Source organism: Heterodontus francisci, chromosome 23, assembly GCF_036365525.1.
Source record: "Heterodontus francisci isolate sHetFra1 chromosome 23, sHetFra1.hap1, whole genome shotgun sequence".
NCBI classification, from domain to species: Eukaryota; Metazoa; Chordata; class Chondrichthyes; order Heterodontiformes; family Heterodontidae; genus Heterodontus; species Heterodontus francisci.
This window is the reverse complement of record NC_090393.1, coordinates 31,165,128-31,186,877: the sequence shown is the minus strand read 5'-3', so window position 1 is coordinate 31,186,877 and position 21,750 is coordinate 31,165,128. Positions and strand designations below refer to the sequence as shown.

General features: G+C 40.0%; 1 protein-coding gene across 4 annotated transcripts; it reads left to right on the top strand.

The window, feature by feature from the left end:
* The first annotated feature begins 88 nt into the window (after positions 1-88).
* Positions 89-21,189, top strand: ube2g1b (ubiquitin-conjugating enzyme E2G 1b (UBC7 homolog, yeast)). 4 transcript variants are annotated; one of them, XM_068054981.1, is made up of 7 exons: positions 125-353; positions 1,639-1,709; positions 5,939-6,041; positions 10,093-10,190; positions 14,060-14,238; positions 18,173-18,279; positions 20,985-21,189. In XM_068054981.1, exons 2-6 carry the CDS (start codon positions 1,667-1,669, stop codon positions 18,257-18,259), a joined length of 510 nt encoding a protein of 169 aa, XP_067911082.1. In that variant the 5' UTR covers positions 125-353; positions 1,639-1,666; the 3' UTR covers positions 18,260-18,279; positions 20,985-21,189. The 4 variants fall into 4 exon arrangements, with proteins under 4 accessions (XP_067911080.1, XP_067911082.1, XP_067911081.1 ...); XM_068054982.1 differs by having other exon boundaries at positions 142-190; XM_068054979.1 differs by lacking the exon at positions 1,639-1,709 and having other exon boundaries at positions 89-190.
* The last annotated feature ends 561 nt before the right edge of the window (positions 21,190-21,750 follow it).

Genomic DNA, 21,750 nt, shown 5'->3' with positions numbered 1-21,750 from the left:
AACCTATTTGATAATTAAAATATATAGCTACGTTTGTTTGAAAGCTGCGAGATTAAAAATGACTGTTGAAGTAAAGTGGCGCATCGCGGGCAGCCCTGCCGTTGCTAGGCGGAAGGCGCATGTGCGGCTTAGATGCTGGAGCCGGAGCCGGGAACGGGGGAGCTTTGCAGGCCTCAGCCGCAGCCTGAAGGTGGGGGTAGCGAGGGCCCGCAGAACTTGGAGCGGGTGCTTCTGACGATCTATTTCACCCACTTACTTTACATTTATTACTTGTTTTTCGTATTTTACTTGTCTTGATTTTATTTGAGTAATGACAGACCAGTCCGCTCTGCTCCTCAGGAAACAGCTGGCAGGTACGCGCCACCCTTGGGATCTCACTAAACTTTGCTGCAGATGTGAGCACCAGCCTCGACCCACCTTCAGTCCCAATCCTTCTGTCTAGTTTTATTTTCGGCCATCGGTCACTGCTAATTCCTATTCCTTTATAACGACATTTTAGACGTTATTTATCTTGTTATCGGTCGTTTGATTTTATTTAAGTCATTGTTTCGTAACTTTTTATCGCTGAGATTTTTCTCCCCCCCAACCCCCCTCCTCAGCTCTGCCTTGTCATTATGACAGACTGACTGGCAAAGTGTCTGCCTAGATTATGCACAGCACGGGACCACAATCGTGTTTTGAACGTTGGCAGTTTGTAAACCAATGTAACAGGCGTCAAAGTTACTATATAAAATACCGATGTTGTCAATCTAAAAGTGATTGTAAAAGAGAAAAGTAATTATGGCGCTACATAATTGCGAAATGTCCGATATGATGACTGGATTTTTTGTGTTCTTATTTTTAGCCAGTGCACGGTACAAACGGCTGCATTAATCCCCCGAATAGCAGAATTATTAAATTTAATTTGGTATTCTTTTCACATCCTATCGTCAGAGGTAAAATATAGTCAATCTCTTAACAGTGAGAGTTGGTAAACATTCGGTCGGGATTAAAATGCTGCAATATACGTCAAGGCATATTTGCTTTCGATTCCTACTATTACCACGAACTGCAGTAGGTAATCAGCTGGAATGGTAAATAGAAGAGGAAAAGTCGTGTTGTTAACATTTTAAAATAAGAACAATGCGCGATGCTGGGTCATAAAGAGCAAATGATTTGGGGAATAGCAGATCCTTAGATTATTTTACACTTGTCTAATAACTAAAGCAAGGATGAGTTTACAATCCAATAAAATAATTGAATGATAGTTTTTAAAGTTGATTGTAGGAGAGAAATAACTTTACCCTAGATGATATTTGATTCTTTTCTTTCTCATTTAGTCAAGTAAGATTGTTATTAACCTGTATTCTTCTAGCTAAACTATATTGGATGGACATTGTGGCACCTTGGAGGTTAAAGTTCCATGTAGTTATTTTTACAAGACAGAGAAATTAAATGAGACCATCACTTTCAAACGTTTGCAGGCATGCCTTTAATGTAAAGGGTTGCCCAACAAGTCGAGCAATTAGTTTATTGAGGTTTTACTGCTGGAAGGAGAAACTGCTTTGTATTGGACAGAAGAATTTAACACACTAATTTATTATTATGTAAGTCAGTTATGTGTTTATAACTCATCCTTTTTGTACTTTTATTTACCAGGTGATTGAATCAGAATGTCCTCCTTCCAATGCAGAGGTCTGATCACACATGCACATCCTACTCTGGGCAAGGTGCTTTATCTTGCCGTCTTGCACTCCCATTGTTTGTCAGTGAGAGTGCATGCCAACATGTATGATTACCTATTTGCATTTATTTCTTTGAATATAACAAATGGAAATGTGTGTTCTTGACTAGTATTTTTCAACATTTTAGTTTAACAAAGTGGGCTAAGGCCTAGTAGCTCATATTGCAGAGTACTTTTTAAAAAAAATTCATTTTGGGGTTTGAGCCATCACTGGCAAGGCCAGCATTAATTGAACATCCCTAATTGCCCTTGAGAAGATGGCGGTGAGCCACCTTCTTGAACTGCTTCAGTTCATATGGTGTAGAGGTACACCCACAGTGCTGTTAATGGGGATGCGACAGTGAAAGAGCGGCAATATAGTTCCAGATCAGGATGATGTGTGACTTGGAGGGTAACTTGTGGGTGGTGGTGTTCCCATGCATCTGCTGTCCTTGTTCTTTTGGGTTGCAGAGGTTGTGGATATGGAATGTGCTGTTGAAGGAAGCTTGGCAAGTTGTTGCAGTGCATCTTGTAGATGGTACACACTGTGCACCGGTGGTGGAGGGAGTGCATGTTTAAGTTGGTGGATGGGGTGCTGATCAAGCGGACTGCTTTGTCCTGAATGGTGTTGAGGTTCTTGAGTGTTGTTGGAGCTGCACTCGTCCACTCAGAGTATTCCGTTACATTTTGACTTGTGCCTTGTAGATGGTGAACAGGCTTTGGGGAGTCAGGAGATGAGTGACTGGCTACAGAATTTCAAACCTCTGACCTGCTCTTGTAGTTACAGTATCTATATGGCTGATCTAGTTAAATTTCTGGTCAATGGTGACCCCAAGGTGCTGGGGGAAGTAAGCAATGGTAATGCCATTGAACGTCAAGGGGCGATGGTTAGATTCTCTCTCGTTGGAGATAGTCATTGCCTGGCACTTGTGTGGCTTGAATGTTACTTGCCACTTATCAGCCCAAGCCTGAGTGTTGTCCAGGTCTTGCTGTTTCCTGGCATTGTCTGTCTGCTTCATTATCTGAAGAGTTGCAAATGGTACTGAACACTGCGCAATCATTAGTGAACATTCCCACTCTGACCTTGTGTTGAAGGGTAGGTTATTGATGAAGCAGCTGAAGGTGGTTGGGCCTAGGACACAACCCTAAGGATCTCCTGCAGTGATGTCCTGGGACTGAGATAATTGACCTCCAACACCCAGAACCATCATCCTTTGTGCTAGGTATGACTCCAACTAGTGCAGAATTTCCCCCGATTCCCATTGACTTAAATTTTTTGCTAAGGCTCTTTGATGCCACACTGAGTTAAATGCTGCCTTGATATCAGGGGCAGTCACTCTCGCCTCATCTCTGGAATTCTGTTCTTTTGTCCACGTTTGGACCAAGGCTGTAATGAGGTCTGGAGCCGAGTGGCCCTGGTGGAACCTAAATTGAGTATCGGTGAGCAGGTTATTGCTGAGTATGTGCTGCTTGATAGCACTGTCCACGACACCTTCCATCACGTTGCTGACAGTAGAGAGTAGACTGATGGAGTGGTAATTGGCTGAATTAGGTTTGTTCTACTTTTTGTGGACAGGACATACCTGGGCAATTTTCCACATTGCCGGGTAGATGTCAGTGTTGTAGCTGTACTGGAACAGCTTGGCTAGGGACAGGGCTTGTTCTGGAGCACAAGTCTTCCGTACTACTGTTGGAATGTTGTCAGAGCCCAAAGCCTTTGCTGTATCCAGTGCCTCAAGCCGTTTCTTACTATCATGTGGAGTGAATCGAATTTGCTGAAGACTGGCATCTGTGATGCTGGGGACCTTAGGAGGAGGCTGAGATGGATCACCCACTCTGCAATTCTGGCTGAAGGTGGTTGCAAATGCTTTATCCTTGTCTTTTGCACTGGGCTTTGCCATTATTGAGGATAGGGATGTTTGTGGAGCCTTCTTCTCCTCCTCTTGTTTAATTGCCCTCCACCACTCCCAACTTGATGAGGCAAGAGTGCAGAGCTTTGACCTGATCCATTGGTTGTGGGATCGCTTAGTTCTATCTGTAGCATACTGCTTCCGCTGTTTAGCATGCATGTAGTTGTGTTCTAGCTTCACCAGGTTGACACCTAATTTTTAGGTATGTCAGATGCTGCTCTTAGCGTGCTCTCCTACATTCCACATTGAACTAGGGTTGGTCCCCCGGCTTGATGGTAATGGTAGAGTGAGGGATATGCATACTGTGAGGTTGCAAGTTGTGTTTGAATACAATTCTGCTGCTAATGGGCCACGGCGCCTTATGGATGCCCACTTTTGAGCTGCTAAATCTGTTGCAATTCTATCCCATTTAGCATGGTAGTAGTGCCACACAGTATAATGGAGCATGTCCTTGGTGTGAAGATGGGAATTTATCTCCACAAGGACTGTGTGGTGGTCACTTATACTAATACTGTCATGGACGGATGCACCTGCGACAGGTAGATTGGTGAGGATGAGGTTAAATTAGATTTTTCCCTCTTGTTGATTCTCTCGCACCTGATGCAGGTCCAGTCTAGCAGCTATGTCCTTCTTGGTCAGTAGTGGTGTACTGAGCCACTCTTGGTGCTGGACATTGAAGTGTCCCACCCAGAGTACATTTTGTGCCCTTGCTACCCACAGTGCTTCTTCCAAGAGGTGTTTAAAATGGAGGAACACTGATTCATGAGCTGAGGCAGGCAGTAGGTATAATCAGCAGGAGGTTTCCTTGCCCATGTTTGCCATGAGGTGTCATGGGATCCAGAGTTGAGGACTCCCAGGGCAACTTCCTCCTGACTGTATACCACTGTGCAACTACCTCTGGTGGGTCTGTCCTGACAATGGACTAGGACATACCCAGGAATGGTGATGGAGGAGACTGGGACATTGGCTGTAAGGTATGATTTGGTGGGTATGACTCTGTCAGGCTATTGCCTGACTAGTCTGTGGACAGCTCTCTCAATTTTGGCACATCTCCAGATGTTAGTGAAGAGGACTTTGCAGTATCGACTGGGCAGGGTGTGTCTTTGTTGTTTCTGGTGTCTAGGTCGATGCTGGGTGGGTCCGTTCAGTTTTGTTATTTGACTTTTTTGTAGCAGTTTCATACAACTGAGTGGCTTGCTCGGCCATTTCAGAGGGCATTTGGGAGTCAACCACATTGCTGTGGGTCTGGAGTCACATGTAGGCCAGAGTGGGTAAGGAGGGCAGATTTCCTTCCCTGAAGGACATTAGTAAACCTGATGGGTTTTTATGACAATCTGGTAGTTTCATTACTGAGACTAGCTTTTTATTCAGATTTATTAATTAATTGAATTTATATTACCCCAGCTTTCATGGTGGGATTTGAACTCATGTCCCCGGAGCTTTAGTCCAGGTGTCTGGATCACTAGTCCAGTAACATTCCACTATACTACTGTTCCCTGTTTATTATCCAAATGTTATTTGAGATTTGAGTGCCAGGACTCCTTGTTACTTGGGGTAATTTGCATTGTGTAGAATGGGTTTAGTCTGTTCTCAGCCAAGTGTTAGGAAGACCAGCATGGAAATGATTTTCTTTCCATCTAGAAAAAGTTCTAGTAAAGCAAATGCTGCAAGTAGTCAAATAGGTTTGATGGCTGTAAAATAGCAAACATTGTTAAAGCAGTATTAAACTGGTCTCTGAAGTACAAACAACAATTGTGCCAGCTGTGAATTTGTGAAAATATTCAGCGATTTATCATTTTTGTTTTTTGTTTAGAGAGGAGAATATTCTTGAAAGGGAGTAATTTCAATTTAGAGCACTCCCCTTTATCGTACTCACTATTTTCAAACAATTTTTTATAACTGCTCATATCCGAGAGGGGACATTTTTGAAATGAACAAACTCTGTTGGAAACTTGCAATGTTGTACCTCCTAACGGAAAATTTGCGAACCATCTATCTTTAGCCAGATCTCATGATGTTAAATGAGGATCAGTGTCCTTCCCACTCTAACCGCATAAAATGTTTGATACTATCCAATACTAAACTTTTTAATTGGATTGGAACACCAGGATCAGCATCCAGAAGTAGAAATGAAGTTGATTTCCCTTCAACATAGTAAGAGTTGAGGAAGAATCTGCTTCATATGTTTTTTTTCCCCTCAGGCCCAAACACTCAACTGAATGGACTCTTGTTGTACCCACTCCTATGTCGTTACCCATTAATCCAGAAACTATGTTCTTGTATAACTGTCACACTATTTCATTTTTGTGGTTTTTTTCCCCTCAAGAACTAAATAAGAATCCAGTGGATGGATTTTCTGCTGGACTAATAGATGATGACGACATATACAGATGGGAGGTTGTCATCATTGGCCCGCCAGATACTCTTTTGTAAGTACACAATGCTAAAAGTTTTCAGTGTTAATAGAAACTACCTGTTAACCACCTATGTTTTATTTTCAGAATAGTGACAGGAGAATAAGTGAGGACATGTGTGAAATGCAAAATTTGTCTTCTAACTATAACTAACATCTTTAATACTTTTCTTACTAGAATTTTGGAAGGTCAATGTGGTTACAAACATTGCTCTGCTAAGGGAGTATCAGATGTATTAAAAAGTATTAAAATAAAAGCAGGATGTCAAGGGTGGTAATCAAGAATAACTATCCAAGTGATGAGCTAATTGGTATAGCGAGAAACAGATCAGGAACGCGTAGCTGAGCAAGTAGTGTGAGAAGTTTGGGTTCCATTTCATTGGATACTGTCGTAGCACTGGGACACGAAGGAACTGCACCGTTGGGATGGGTTGCGCCTGAAATGCGCTGCAACCAAGACCTAGCAGAAAGAATAAATAGCTCTGTACAAATGGAGGGCAAAACATGGAAGGGTACCAGTCAAAATAATAACTTAAAGAAAGAGGGGATAAGGGCGAAGGCCAGAGTACAAAAAAGATAACGTAAATATTCGGGGAAAGGAAAATTTATAGTAAGTCAAAACAAAACAGCTGTTAAATATAAACCTGGAGTGATGAAAATAGGAACATATTAAACTTACAGCATAGCAATGTACAGAGCAACAGTAACAATGTGTGATAAGGAAAAACATGTGAGAAATACACTGTTGGTAGGGGTGGGAGCAGTTATCCAAATAAGAATTCTATACACAGATGCGCATATCATAAGAAATTTTTTTTAAATGAGTTAGAACCAAAATTCAGCTTTAGGGGTGTAATGTAGTACTCATTATAAAGACCTGGCTATAAGCTGGACATGACTGGAGGCTAAATATTCTAGGCTACAGGATCTTTAGAAAGGTCAAGGAATTTGAGAAAGTAGGAGCAGTAGCCATTTTTATAAAATACACAATTACAGCAGTTGAAAGAAAGGATTTCAGTAAGTGTATTCATGCAGTGGAAACATTATGGGTAGAACTACAGAACAGCAAAGGATGTAAGACTTTGGTGGGAATTGTCCACAGACCTCCTGACAGTAGTGATGTAGTGGGAAGATGTATAAATATGGAGATGAGGGAAGCATGTAGCAGATACAATGTGGAGGTTAATTTTTCCATTTTTGGGTGAAGCAGCTCCTGTAGTAAAGGGAACAGATTTCTAGAATGTATTCGGGACAATTTTCTGGAACAATGTCTTTAAGAACTGACGAGGAATAGCCCTTATGAGATTTAGTGATAAGTAACAAACCAAAATTAGTTGATGATCTGATGGTAAGGAACATCTTGTGAATAGTGACCATAATATGGTTGTATTTATTATTATTAGGTATGAGAGGGAGAATAATAAACCAAGATTTTAAACTGGAGTAAGGCAAAGAGCGAAGGGATGCGAACTTAAATGACCATAGTAAACTGAAATTTTAATGGGTAAACCTACAGATAAACAGTGGAAATATATAAAGAATTTGTTACAATACAAAATTAGTTCATACCCATAAAAGGCAAAGGCTCCACTTGTGTAGTTAAGCAACCACGGCCAACAAATGAGGTAAGAGACAGTATCAAGCTAAAAGAAAATGCTCACACAAATGTAAGGAAAAATGGAAATCCAGCATACTAGGAGAACTATTCAAAGAAACAAAGGGATACAATAAAAGTAATAAAGTATAAAAATGGAATATGAAAAAAATACTTGTGAAGTGGTAAAGAGGAATGTGGGCCCATCAAATAGAGATGCAGGTGAAACTAATGGACAATAAGGAAATGGCAAACTTGTTAAACAGATTCTTTGTATCCGTTTTCACAGTAAAAGAGGATAGAATGCTAGCAGTACAAGGGAATCTAAATATAATCAAGAGGAACCTATTGGATTTAATATGTTTTACAAAATATATAATGCAGAAAATAATGGAACTTAAAATAAACAAATCTCCATGACTTGATAGATTTCCACCCCAGGGCATTGAAAGAAATTGGTGAAGAAATTGCCATTACTCATAATTTTCCAAAGCTTTAACTTCGGGAATTGTGCCTTTCGATTAGCCAATTGCAAATGTCAGTCCATTATTTAGTTGTGGAGAGGTTACTAGAATCTGTCATTTGGGCCACAGTGACTGACCAGTATGACAAGTATGAGCTGATCAAAGAGCGTCTGTATGAATTTGTGATGGGTAGATCATGTCTGCCTAATCACAAAATTAGAGCTAGGTGATTCAGGAGTGAGCTCAGAAAGCACTTTTTCACACAAAGGAGAGTGATAATCTGAAACTTTCCACCAAAAGCCTGTGGATGTTGGATCAATTGAAATTTCCAAGATGAAAATCGGTAGTTATCTGTAGAGTATCAATGCTCTAAGGCAGGAAAATTGAGGTACAGATCAACCCTGATCGAATGGCCTACCCCGTTCCAATGTTATTCAAAGGTGTGAATGGTCTTTAATTAAAACAACCACACAACCTACATTTATATAGAGCCTTTAACGTAGTAAAGGAGAGAAACACTGGAGTAGTATATTTATAAAGTATAGAATTGAGCAGTGTGATCAATCCAGGCATTGAGAACAGGCTAGTTCCTTACTGAAAGGAAAATATATGGGAAATAGATGAGTACTATTACTTTTTAAATCATTTGAAATAGTGGTGAATTGAATTAACCTGACAAAAGCAGGAAGAAATGGTGGGAAAAGGAGGAAAGAAGCTCTTATTAACAGTACAGAAGCTTCAGTTAACTTGCATAACAAAAGTGACTACACTTCAAAAGTAATCATTCAGCTATGAAGCGCTTTTGGACCTGAGTATGTGAAAGACACAATATAAGTGCAACTTCATTAGTAGAAATTATTTTGGTCTACTGCTAATGAGAGCAGATTTTTAAGCAACCTTTTTTTAAATCAAAAAACACCCATTTTAGACCTTGGTCACATTCAGGGTGTCAGCTTCATGCTTCCCACACCACCTGCAGTTGAATAGACTTGGTTCTCTGGTGACAATTTGTACGATAACTGATGTGTGGGTAATGGTGTCTTTGAGTACTTTTACACACTTCCAAGCAGCAAGTTATTGTCAAGAGTCCTTGGCACAAGAAAACCTTTTAAAATAACAGTTAAACAGAATGTGTAAAATGGCAAGATTTTAGTTTTTGTAGATTTACTCTTTCCCCAAAAAAGTATTTAAACAGTAATGATTAAGGAGGAAATGACAAAGTAAAATGAACTTTTGAAGGGGTTTCAAAGTCCCTCTTTTAGTTGAATAGTTGAGTACATTCAGATATTAGATGCCACCTTTGCTTAAGCTTGGTAGGTTTTGGCACAAATGATCCCTTTAAATGTGTTAATGGATTTCCTATGTCCCACTGTTCTTGATCCTACAAAACACTTGCGTACCTATAAATAATCGATAACCAGGCATAAACTATAAGGCTATACTACATAATCAAGGGGTTCAAATGATTGTATAAACCATGAGAGCAAAGCTTTGGTATTTTATTAAAACAAACTAATCACAAGTTTAGGTTGCAGTCTTTAGCTCGGTTCTTGGGTATCTGTTGATATGTAATACATAGCTGTGAGGAATTTCTTGGTTAAAAGTGTGCAAAAATGTGATTTATTCTTGCTGTTTTCAGGGACATTCTGTATTTGGTGCCTTATCATTGGATTTTAAAGGTCACCATAGTCCCTTGTGCTATCTTTACTGCAAGATCATTGGAAAATAAACTTGACTAGGTTACAAGGACATTTTTCACATATAAACGCCATATTTTCTAACTCTTCGTCTGGTGAAGCAGATTATTATGATCAGGCATCAAACCTTGATAATGGAATGTTCTTAATATCGGAAAAGCTGATTAGGAAAATATTATATTCTCCTTTGCCCTCCGTCAACCATGTTAGAGTTAAGTTTTTACAATTTTAGTTTAAAATAGCTTGTTCCCTTGTGACTAGTAATATACAATTGTCATTCTTCATAATTCATTTCTTAACTTCTTTCCTTAGTGAGGGTGGATTCTTCAAAGCTCATCTGACTTTTCCTAATGATTACCCTTTGCGGCCTCCAAAGATGAATTTCATCACAGAAATCTGGCATCCAAATGGTAAAATGTGTACATATAGTATTGATTTATGAATTCGTGATAGATTATCAGCTTTAAAACCTTTTGTTGGGGAAGAGAGATGAGACTCTTGTATCATTTTATCCTGTAACCATTTGAATCTTCTGCCAAGTGGTAGCATAGTGTAAGTTGCAGTCTTCCTTGTAGCCTCAAACATTGCTGTAGATTTCCCCAAAGTAGATACCTATATGAGTTAACATTTACCAGATGGATTAAGTCCTTTTCCAACTTTTCTACCAACTCCACTTGCTCCTCTGGGCCACAAAGTGGTAAAACTCTCCAGCAATGGTATCTGATTTCAATTGTCAGCTAAAGTTTGGGACATGAAGTGTAGGACTTACTATTTATTTTACGGGAGGTTTGTGATTGACATTTTTTGTGTAACTGTCAAAAAAAATATGCAGTACAGATATAAACTTTTATTTTGGAATAACACCCCTGGTACCTGCGAACTGATACATTATAGGAGAGGATGTATTTTCCAAAAGCCAGTGACGTCTCGTAAGCTTACACATACTACTGGAAGTAGCATAAGGCACAGGGTAATTCCAGTAATTCCTAAATGATGAGCCATTGTTGAAGGTTTTATTAGCGCTGCAGTTACCACATAGGAACACGAATAGGCCATTTAGTTTCTTGAGCGTGTTTGGCCATTCAATGAGATCATGGCTGATCTGTGACCTAACTCCATAAACCTGCCTTTGCCCAATCTCCCTTAATACTTTTGGCGAACAAAAATCTATCCATCTCAGTTTTAAAATGAATTGATCTAGCGTCAATTGCCATTTGCAGAAGAGAGTTCCAAACTCTGCCACCCTTTGCATGAAGAAATGTTTCCTAATCTCACTCCTGCAGGGTCTGGCTCTAATTTTTAGACTGTGCCTAGTCCTAGGCTCTCCAACTAGCGGAAATGGTTTTTCCCAATATCTATTACTCTTAATGTCATAGAGCTATACAGCACAGAAACAGGCCCTTCGGCCCATCATGTCCATCCCAGCCATCAAGCACCTATCTATTCTAATCCCGTTTTCCAGCACTTGGCCCACAGACTTGTATGCTATGGTGTTTCAAGTGTTCATCTAGATACTTCTTAAATGTTGTGAATGTTCCTGCCTCTGCCACCTCTTCAGGCAGTGTGTTCCTGATTCCAAGCACCCTCTGAGTGTAAAAATCTTTCCTCAGATCTCCTCTAAACCTCCTGCTCCTTACCTTAAATCTATGCCCTGTGGTTATTGATACCTCCGCTAAGGGAAAAAGTTTCTTCCTATCTTTGCCCCTCATAATTTTGTACACCTCAATCAGGTCTCCCTTCAGCCTTCTCTGCTCTAAGGAAAACAACCCTAGCCTATCCAGTCTCTCTTCATAGCTGAAATGCTCCAGCCCAGGCAACATCCTGGTGAATCTCCTCTGCATCCTCTCTAGTGCAATCACATCCTTCCTATAGGGTGGCAACCAGAACTACACAGTGCTCCAGCTGTGGCCTAACTAGCGTTTTATACAGCTCCATCAAAGAACAGTACAGCACAGGAACAGGCCATTCGGCCCTCCAAGCCTGCGCCGATCTTGATGCCTGCCTAAACTAACACCTTCTGCACTTCTGGGGCCCATATCCCTCTATTCCCTTCCTATTCATGTATTTGTCAAGATGTCTCTAAACGTCGCTATCGTATCTGCTTCCACCACCTCCCCTGGCAGCAAGTTCCAGGCACTCACCACCCTCTGTGTAAAAAAAACTTGCCTCGCACATCCCCTCTAAACTTTGCCCCTTGCACCTTAAACCTATGTCTCCTAGTAACTGACTCTTCCACCCTGGGAAAAAGCTTCTGACTATCCACTCTGTCCATGCTGCTCATAACTTTGTAAACCTCTATCATGTCGCCCCTCCACCTCCGTCATTCCAGTGAAAACAATCCGAGTTTATCCAACCTCTCCTCATAGCTAATGCCCTCCAGACCAGGCAACATCCTGGTAAATCTCTTCTGTACCCTCTCCAAAGCCTCCACGTCCTTCTGGTAGTGTGGCGACCAGAATTGCACGCAATATTCTAAGTGTGGCCTAACTAAGGTTCTCAACAGCTGCAACATGACTTGCCAATTTTTATACTCTATATGCCCCGACCGATGAAGGCAAGCATGCCGTATGCCTTCTTGACTACCTTATCCACCTGCGTTGCCACTTTGTGACCTGTGGACATGTACGCCCAGATCTCTCTGCCTGTCAATACTCCTAAGGGTTCTGCCATTTACTGTATACCTCCCACCTGCATTAGACCTTCCAAAATGCATTACCTCACATTTGTCCGGATTAAACTCCGTCTGCCATTTCTCCGCCCAAGTCTCCAACCGATCTATATCCTGCTGTATCCTCTGACAATCCTCATCATTATCTGCAACTCCACCAACCTTTGTGTCGTCCGCAAACCTACTAATCAGACCAGCTACATTTTCCTCCAAATCATTTATATACACTACAAACTCCATCATAACCTCCCTGCTCTTATATTCTATGCCTCAGCTAATATCTTGAAAACTTCAATCAAATCACCCCTTAACCTTATAAATTCCAAGGAATACAACCCTAGTTTGTTTAATCTCTCCTTGTAGCTTGACCCTTGGAGTTCAGGTATCATTGTAGTAAACCTACGCTGCACTTCCTCCAAAGCCAGTATATATCCTTCCTCATGTGTGGTGCCCGGAACTGCTTACCATACTTCAGGTGAGGTCTAAGCAGGGCTTTGTCTAGCTGAAGCTGACTTCCACCCCCTTATATTATATTCCTCTATATATAAAGGTCAGCATTCCATTAACCTTTTTGATTATTTTCTGTACCTGCTCATGACATTTTAATAATCTGTGTACCTGGACCTCCAATTCTGTTTCTAGCTTTTCATGATTTAGAAAGAACCCTGTTCTATCATTTTTAGGTCTAAAGTGGATAACCTCACATTTATCTACATTGAAATCCATTTGCCACAGCTTTGTCCATTCACTTAATTTATCAATAGCTGTTTGTAATTTTACACTTCCATCAATACTGCTTACTGTCTATCCTTGTGTCATCAACAAAGTTGGATATGTGGTTTTCTATACCATCATCTAAGCTGTTAATGAATACAGTGAATGGTTGAGGCCCCAACACAGATCCTTGTGGGACATCACTAGTCACATGCTGCCAATTAAAGTTTCGGTCTATTATCCTACTGTTTCTTTCTGCTCAGCCAATTTCCTAATCAGCTGAACAGTTTGCCTTCATTTCCATGAGTTTCAGCTTCAGCTAACCTCTTCAGAGGGAGTTTATCAAATGCCTTCTGAAAGTCCATATAAATAACATTGATAGACATGCCCCTACTTTAGTCACCTCTTCATGAAGTTCAATCAGATTCATCAGGCATGACCTACCCTTTACAGATCCATGTTGACCCTCTCTGATCATCCTTAATAAGAGATTCAAGCTATTTCCTGACAGCATACTAAGTTTGTGGCACTCTCTATGTAAATTTAACTTGATTAACAGTTAATTTGAGTAGATTTACCTTTGACAATTTTGTTGAAATTCCCACTGTCCATTTCATTAACTATAGTAAATAAAAACAGAAAATGCTGGAAATGCTCAGCAGGTCTGGCAGCATCTATGGAAAGAGAAAGAGTTAATGTTTCAGGTCTGTGACCTGATGATAGGTCACAAACTTGAAATGTTAGCTCTGTTTCTCTTTCCACAGATGCTCCCAGATCTGCTCCGCATTTCCAACATCTTCTGTTTTTATTTCAGATTTCCAGCATCTGCAGTATTTTGCTTTTGTTTTGTCATTAACTATTTCAGAAAATAATTAAAATCGTTGCATTTTGTTACAGTTGCCAAGAATGGTGACGTGTGCATTTCAATTCTGCATGAGCCCGGTGAGGATAAGTTTGGTTATGAGAAACCTGAGGAGCGTTGGCTCCCCATTCACACTGTAGAAACAATTCTCATCAGTGTCATCTCTATGCTAGCTGATCCCAACAGTGACTCTCCCGCTAATGTTGATGCTGCAGTAAGTATTTTATTAGAATTAGTGCAACGGTTTATTTTTCACTAGGTAAAATGATCAATACTTTTCATAAGAAAATGCTCCTGAATTGGAAAAAAAAATGTATATGTGAATCCAGCTCTGGTATCTGGTGTTTCCAAAGCCCTGTTCCATGTCTTAATTTTAACCTTCCTTCAATCATCCCATATGTGAAATGATTGCATTCGTACCAGGGTTTCTATTTTACTGGAAATCAAAACAAAAAAAATGGAAAATACTGGCAAACACAGCAGATCGTTTAACATTTGCAAATAGAAGACACAAGTTCATGTTTTGTGTGTAACCTTTGACAGACCTGAGTACTAAAAGGTTTGCAATTATTTTCAGATTCTCATGATATCAAAATGGTGTGCAGTGACGTTGCTGGATTATGAGCCCACATTCCTGAACTAAGTGTTAATGCTGTTCTCCTAGGCCCCCTTTGCCCTTCTATATTATTGTAATTAGCACTTAGAGTGACCACAAGAACTTGATGAATGCCACATTCATCCTATTACACACAACATCCTGCAACGAATTAAATAATTAAATTTATTGAATTTTACCGCACAGAAAGGCCATTCAATCATTGTGTTTATGCCGGCTCTCTGAAAGAGCAAACCACATCCCCATTTCCCTTCCCTATTGCCATGCCCATCTAATTTTTTCTTTTTCCATTATGCATCCACTTCCTTTATTAAAAGCTATACTGGATTCTACTTCCACATTGTTTCTGGTAGAACATCAGACTTTAAAAAAAAAAATTCTACCCTTTCTCTTCACTCTTTTGGGGATAATCTTAAATTTATGCCCTTTAATCACTGAAGTGGAAATAATTTTATCAAAACTTCTACAGAAAAGTTTTTTTAAATTTTAGCTTCAGGCTTTTAGAAATGCCATAGACTAGATATAATTTCTGTTAGGTTCATTGTATTCATTCCTTTAATGTGTTACATGGCTAATTTTTGTTTTGGAATGCTGCAAAAAGATGCATGACAAGTAGAACAGATGGCAACCAGGGAGCTAAAGGTATTTATATAAGTGTAGGAGTATGTTTCAGTTTTGAAGAACTGAAACAATGAGACTTGACATGAAACCTATCTATTCTACCATCTCCATTTATCCTCTAGTAGCTGGATATAATCAGTTATACGAATTTTACATCATTTGAGCTGTTGTTTTGTTGCTTAGTATAATCATGTTACATAGACATGTAGACAACACAGCGTAGGTGTAGGATTACTATAAGTATGGTCGGAAGGATCAGGTTGTAACAGATCATGCTATTAAAGTAGCTAACATCTTAAGGAAGTGCAATGTTGGGCAAAAATCAGAACACTTGTGAAAGGAAAAAACACTGCAAATGCTGGAATTCAAACAAAAATGGAAAATGCTGGTAATACACAGCAGATCATTCAACATTTGCCAATTGAAGATACAAGTTAATGTTTTGTGTAAACCTTTAACACACCTAAGTACTGAAAGATATGCAATCACTTTAGTAAAGTTAGGGGAATAAAGGGAGAGAAAAAACTGCTACTCTGATCAGAGAGAAAGTTACTGGATTGTATGAGCTACAGACAGTAGAAAACTGTTACATTATATTAAAGATCATCTCAGTGAGGCAATGGAAAAGTGCTAAAAGAACAATCAGATTAAAATAGTGATAAAACCTGGGAGAGAAGAATGCTGGAAATGCACAATAGGTCTGAAAAGAGAACTATCAAACAAAGTCTGGGTGCAGACCCTAAGCCAAAACTCTTCTAATGAAAATTCTACACTTGAAATGTCAACCTGCTTTCCGTCCCTCTAGACATTGACAGAGCCAATCCTCAACATCAGTACTTCTAGCTGTAAAGAACATGAAGGATATAACTAAGTTAGCTGACCTGCTCATGCCACCCACCCACCACTGGCCCCCTTGGACATAGAAAATAGGAGCAGGAGTAGGCCATCCGGCCCTTCGAGCCTGCTCCTCCATTCATTATGATCATGGCTGATCATCCAACTCGGTAACCAGTTCCTGCTTTCCCCCCATATCCTTTGATCCCTTTCGCCCCAAGAGCTATATCTAACTCCTTCTTGAAAACATACAGTGTTTTGGCCTCAATTGCTTTCTGTGGTAGCCAATTCCACAGGCTCACCACTCTCTGGGTGAAGAAATTTCTCCTCATCTCAGTCCTGAAAGGTTTACCCCGTATCCTTATACTATGACCCCTGCTTCTGGACTCCCCCACCATCAGGAACATTCTTCCTGCATCTACCCTATCAAGTCCTGTTAGAATTTTATAGGTTTCTATGAGATCCCCCCTCACTCTTCTGAACTCCAGCGAATATAATCCTAACCGACTCAATCTCTCCTCATACATCAGTCCCACCATCCCAGAAATCAGTCTGGTAAACCGTCGCTGCACTCCCTCTATAGCAAGAACATCCTTCCTCAGATAAGGAGACCCGCTGCTAACACATCCACAGTCACTTCCCCCTTTGCATTTCTCTCCAGACTGTTTGGACAAGACCATGCCATTCACGTTTTATTGTAAATAATTGCATTGATATCCAGGCTTTGTTCGAAACTTGGCTCACAGGTGGTCCTTTACTGAACCCTCCCCAACTGTCTATACTTGCCACCAGCTGTCCTGCCCAAACTCTGTGGTGGTGATGTGACCCTTATTACCAAGTCATTCCTTGGTCTCCACCTACTCTTTTGAGCACATCACCTTATTTAAACCCAATTTGCCTCTCCTTTAAAATCCTCATTTCCTACCTCCCCCTCAAGCCTTACCCTGAATTTGTCATTGAGCTATCCTCCCTCATTTACTTCCTCAGTTGCTGCACAAAGCAACTGCTCATCCTCAATGATTTTAGTGCCTATTTCAGCTTCTCCTGCCTTCTTCTGAATTCACTGCCGTGAATCCATATTCATTGCCACCCCTCAGCTGTTCCATTTCCTATGGCCCTTCCTCTCCCATGATCTCACTCATTAGGCCATCTCCGATAACTTTGTATCCTTACTATCCATATCCCCCTACTTCATTCCAACCCTGCTTTCTTCTGCATTATCCATAAGAAAAACTCTGCGAAGTTGATTACGTTGACGCTTTCGAATTGCCAACTATTGCTAACCCTGTATATTCTCCATCACCTAATACCATTTCCATATCATTGCCTGCCTCCACCCATCAGAGCTTCTGAAAGTCCTAGAGGGCATCAGAAGAGTCACAAATGCAAGCGGTTAGAAGTTGTAAAGTCCATAAAAGAGGAAGCTAGTTCGGTGAAACTGCAGAAGGCTGGAACTATCAGTATACTGGGACAGTTCTGTTTGTCTCTTCGAGGAAGCAGAAATTGGCAGTGGGGGGAGAGGAACAATGAAACGGTTGAAGGCACTGGGAGTAAGATCTTTGGAAGAAGTATTATTAGCAATATTCTGAAATAATTGTTTGGTAATGGGATCATGGTCCAGAGGGAAGTAGGAAGACTTTGGTAGTTGGTGTTCAACCTCAGCCAGGTAGAGGGCCTTTCACCACTCTACAACAACAATGTCCCCTTTGTTAGGAGGTTTGATTAAGTTGGAACAGTGAAAGGAGAGCTACGTGATGAGGAAATCATAGATTTGAATATAATGGGGAACAGGGAAATTGACGTGATCAACATCATAGCAGCAGTGTTGAATGAAAAGGCAAGAGCATAAAGAAGGTTGAAAAGGAAGCAAGGGATCGTATTCACAGAGGAAGGATGGATCTTGGCTAAAACAAAGTTGCATAGGTGGTGGAAGAAGAGCTCCACATTATTGCTGTGCTGAGAGATGGAGACACAAAAGTAAATACAACTTCAATTGAAGAAAAGGTCTGTTCAGCCAGTTTTTTCACTAATAGTCGAGTGGACAATTTTTTACCACAATTATTATGCTTTCATGTAGAAAGAATGGCGAGATGATCCTAATGGTGAATTTAAGAGGAAAGTTGCTCGGTGTGTAAGAAAAAGCCAAGAAATGGCATTTGAGTAAATTTTTCTTCCAACTTTGTGGTAAGTGTTTTATAAAACCCCTGATTTTTTAAATGGGCTCATTAAATTCATACTGTGACACAAAAAATACTGCGGATTCTATTTCAATTTATGGGCTAGCAGTTCAGTTTGTTTTTTTATTTAACAGCTATTTATTCCTACTGTGACCCGACACACCCCTTCACTCTCAATAGTGAAGCCACATGGACCCCATTCAGTGGCCTGAATTTTACTAGTGCGCCACAAATTGCAACGGCGTGCTTTGAGGTTGGTGGTCCACCCACCCGGAGCGGCTGCCGCTGATCCCCCATGATATTTCGCGCATGGGCTCATTTAAATGGAGGGGGTGGAGCGGCTGGCCCCAATGGGGTAAAGGGGGTGGCCGCTGTGTCCCCAGCAATGGCGTCTGGCACCATCGTGCAGGCGCCAAGGCCATTTGTAAAGTGCTTCAAGAAAGACCCTCTTCCACCCCCCCAATTCATCAAACAATAAACTTATTACCCTCTCCCTGCCCCCCCCCCACCGAAAAACCATTTTTGCCAGTCCCAACCTTTCATCCCCAAACTTTATGATCTTTGCTCTTCAACCCCTTCCCACCGTCCCCTCAGCCAATGGAATCAGTTTTCTCCGCTCCTCTGCTCCTGACCTGAAAATTACACTCTTCCCCCTTCACCACCAGTGTTTCGCCTCAGTTCCCCAAACGGGGATCCGAAGGCACAGGACTTCCAGCCACCGGCCAGAATATCAGCGTGGATCGGCCGCCCAGTCCAGGTAAGTTCATTAACATGCATTTGAATTAATCTTCTTATGCAAATGAAGGCTCGCCGCTATGCAGCGGGGGGCCCGCACCACAGGGACTTCTAAGCATCGGGGGTCGAGGCGGGCCTCTCCTGGAAGAATTTTCCGGGCCCCCCTGACGTCAGAGGGCTAGTAAAATTCAGCCCAGTATGTTCCCCAAAAGATGTGTACAAGATTGGAAGCTAACTGTATACAGAATTTTATTGCATCCATATTCTATTACTCTGTAACATAGACGTTGAAACAGTAACTCCTCCCAATGCTCAGTTAAGAGGAATTTACAACTAACATTTAACTAATTACATTGGTTGCAACAGTTTAATTCCAGTTGCTATTATGTAACAGAAGTGTTGAGTATTGGGTGGGATGCAGAAAAAAACTATTTAATAGCATTCTTATGATTTTCAGATCTGACCTGGAACTAATTTACTTTTATCATGAGATAAGCTAACAATGCTTTATATCAAATCCAGTTGTTTATCTTGTATTCCATATAATTTCTTCTAAAATTGTAAACTGGCTGTGAGAAATCCACCATCTCGATATTGTTTCTTCATTATATATCAAAATTTGATCCATGACATGAACGATTATAAAGAGGTTCAGCTGAATCAAATAAGAGATTTGAAATAAGATTTTAAAGTTAGAATATAGAAAACATTTTGGTTATGTCTGATTTAAAATATTATCTGTTATTTACAAGCAAAAAATATTGTAGAATTCTTATCCATTTGGATAACACAATAAGTGGCCAGATGTAAATCTGTCTTCAGGAATATATAGCATACTATTTTTATTATTTTCAGTAAGCTTAGCTACAAAAGATTTTATAAAAACTGAAAGTTGCTGTAGACTTAGCAAGCTTTGAAGATCAAAGTTATGTGGAATGATCAAATACTTACAAGAGAATAACTAATTGAGTAGGATGTTTAAGGAGTGTTTTAGTACAAAGGAACGTTGAAAGTATAAATCTATCTCTGTACTCACTGATCCCGACTCATTCATTTTAATCCTGTAGAATGGTTGTGGCATAAGATTCTTCCTGTGGCATTGAGGGCCAAAAGTCATTAAGTCTTGGACTTTTGCTTTGAGTTTGTGCCATTACAAGTACAGTGTTATTGTGTTGTGTAGAGTTTCTGTTGGTCAACATCTAGTTCTCCCCCTCCCCTCCGTGGTTTTAATTTTCATTTTTGCTTAGGGAATGGCTGTGTCATGAATTCTTCTACGGACTGATATTCAGCGGTGGTATCTGTGTGTTCACTTTCCTTTGTCACATAGTCACGACCATCCACACTGGAAGAAGTTGAGCTTTTGGATGAGTACATATGACATTGCAAATGATGATTTTTTGACAACTGAGCTAACCTCTTTATGTAGTCTTCCTCAAACAGAAAACTGTTCCTTTCTGCATATTATTGAGCAATAATCTAAATTTGCCTTTGGTACTGGGGTAACTGGTTAACCAACTAAGTAATTGAAATGATCCTAACCTGATGAGCTGTTTTTGTTTGTAAATACATTTAGTAGGTTTGTATAATCCATACTGGTCCATCCAGAAGTTTACTTTTATCTATTTAGGAATGTATGTTCAAGTTATGTGGAAGAAGAATATTCAGAGGATTTGATAACTAAAGTGATGAAGGGGTTTTCTTTTGTGTTTTGTTGAATTTAATTTCCTCTGGTTTTGATAATTCGTTCTCTAAAGACTTGATTGAGATTGGTAATTTACCATGTTGGAAAAGGAAGAGTTTGCATCCTGCTATATTCAACACACAACTGAGTTCACACCTCAATCACTTGTGTAGTCCTTTGAAAATATATTCTTTTAGTTTTTGAAATAATATATCTTGAGTTGTTATAAGCCAGACTTTTTGAAAAGTGTGACAATTTATTTTGTTTTCTGATTTGAAACATCTCTTTCTTTTTAGGGGTAGCTGAAACAAGAACTTCACCTTTACCTGTTCTTACTGGTCTTTGGCCATAACATCGAGTTATCAGCCTGCAGCTAAGAATTCCATGCTTATAAGCTTGGATACATGAGAATCCCTCTTCTAGAGAGAGATGCTCATTGATAAGAACTGTTGAAAGAAATGTGGCCCTCCGATTGATGCAACAAAAAAAAAATTCAAATTACCTTAAGTTTCATCTCAGTTATTTTCAAATAGTGCCGTGAATTATGTTTATTTATTTGAAAGAAAATCGGACTGCTTATGAAAGTGTTGTGTTAAACAAGGCTTACTTTTGTATCTCTTAAGATTGCTGCTGTGTCTACCTGAAGCAAATATAATCTATATACTTTGGGAATGGTTTGTGACAAACTAGTTCACTGAATCATTTACAGTTATGTAGCATTTAAACCTACCTTCATTTGAATTTTTTTTAGTTTAACAATTGCAGAAAAATAATCCAGGTACAGTAACAGTATTCAAGGCTCAGGGGGAAAAGAAAAATGATGGTTGAAGTGCCCTTTGATTTCCCTTTTAAGCCAGTTTTGGTGCCGTAGTGATTTCAGGAAATACAAAGACTATACTGGTTACTGCATTTGCCATCCATTTGGAAATTGTATGATTCAATGCAAAACTTATTTTTGAATAACTAAACATTTAGAATATATTCTAAAATTAGCAGTTAAGAGGTTGGATGTTATTAGCTGTTTTTCTTCTAGCTGGAAATTGTGAAGACTGTAAAAAATAT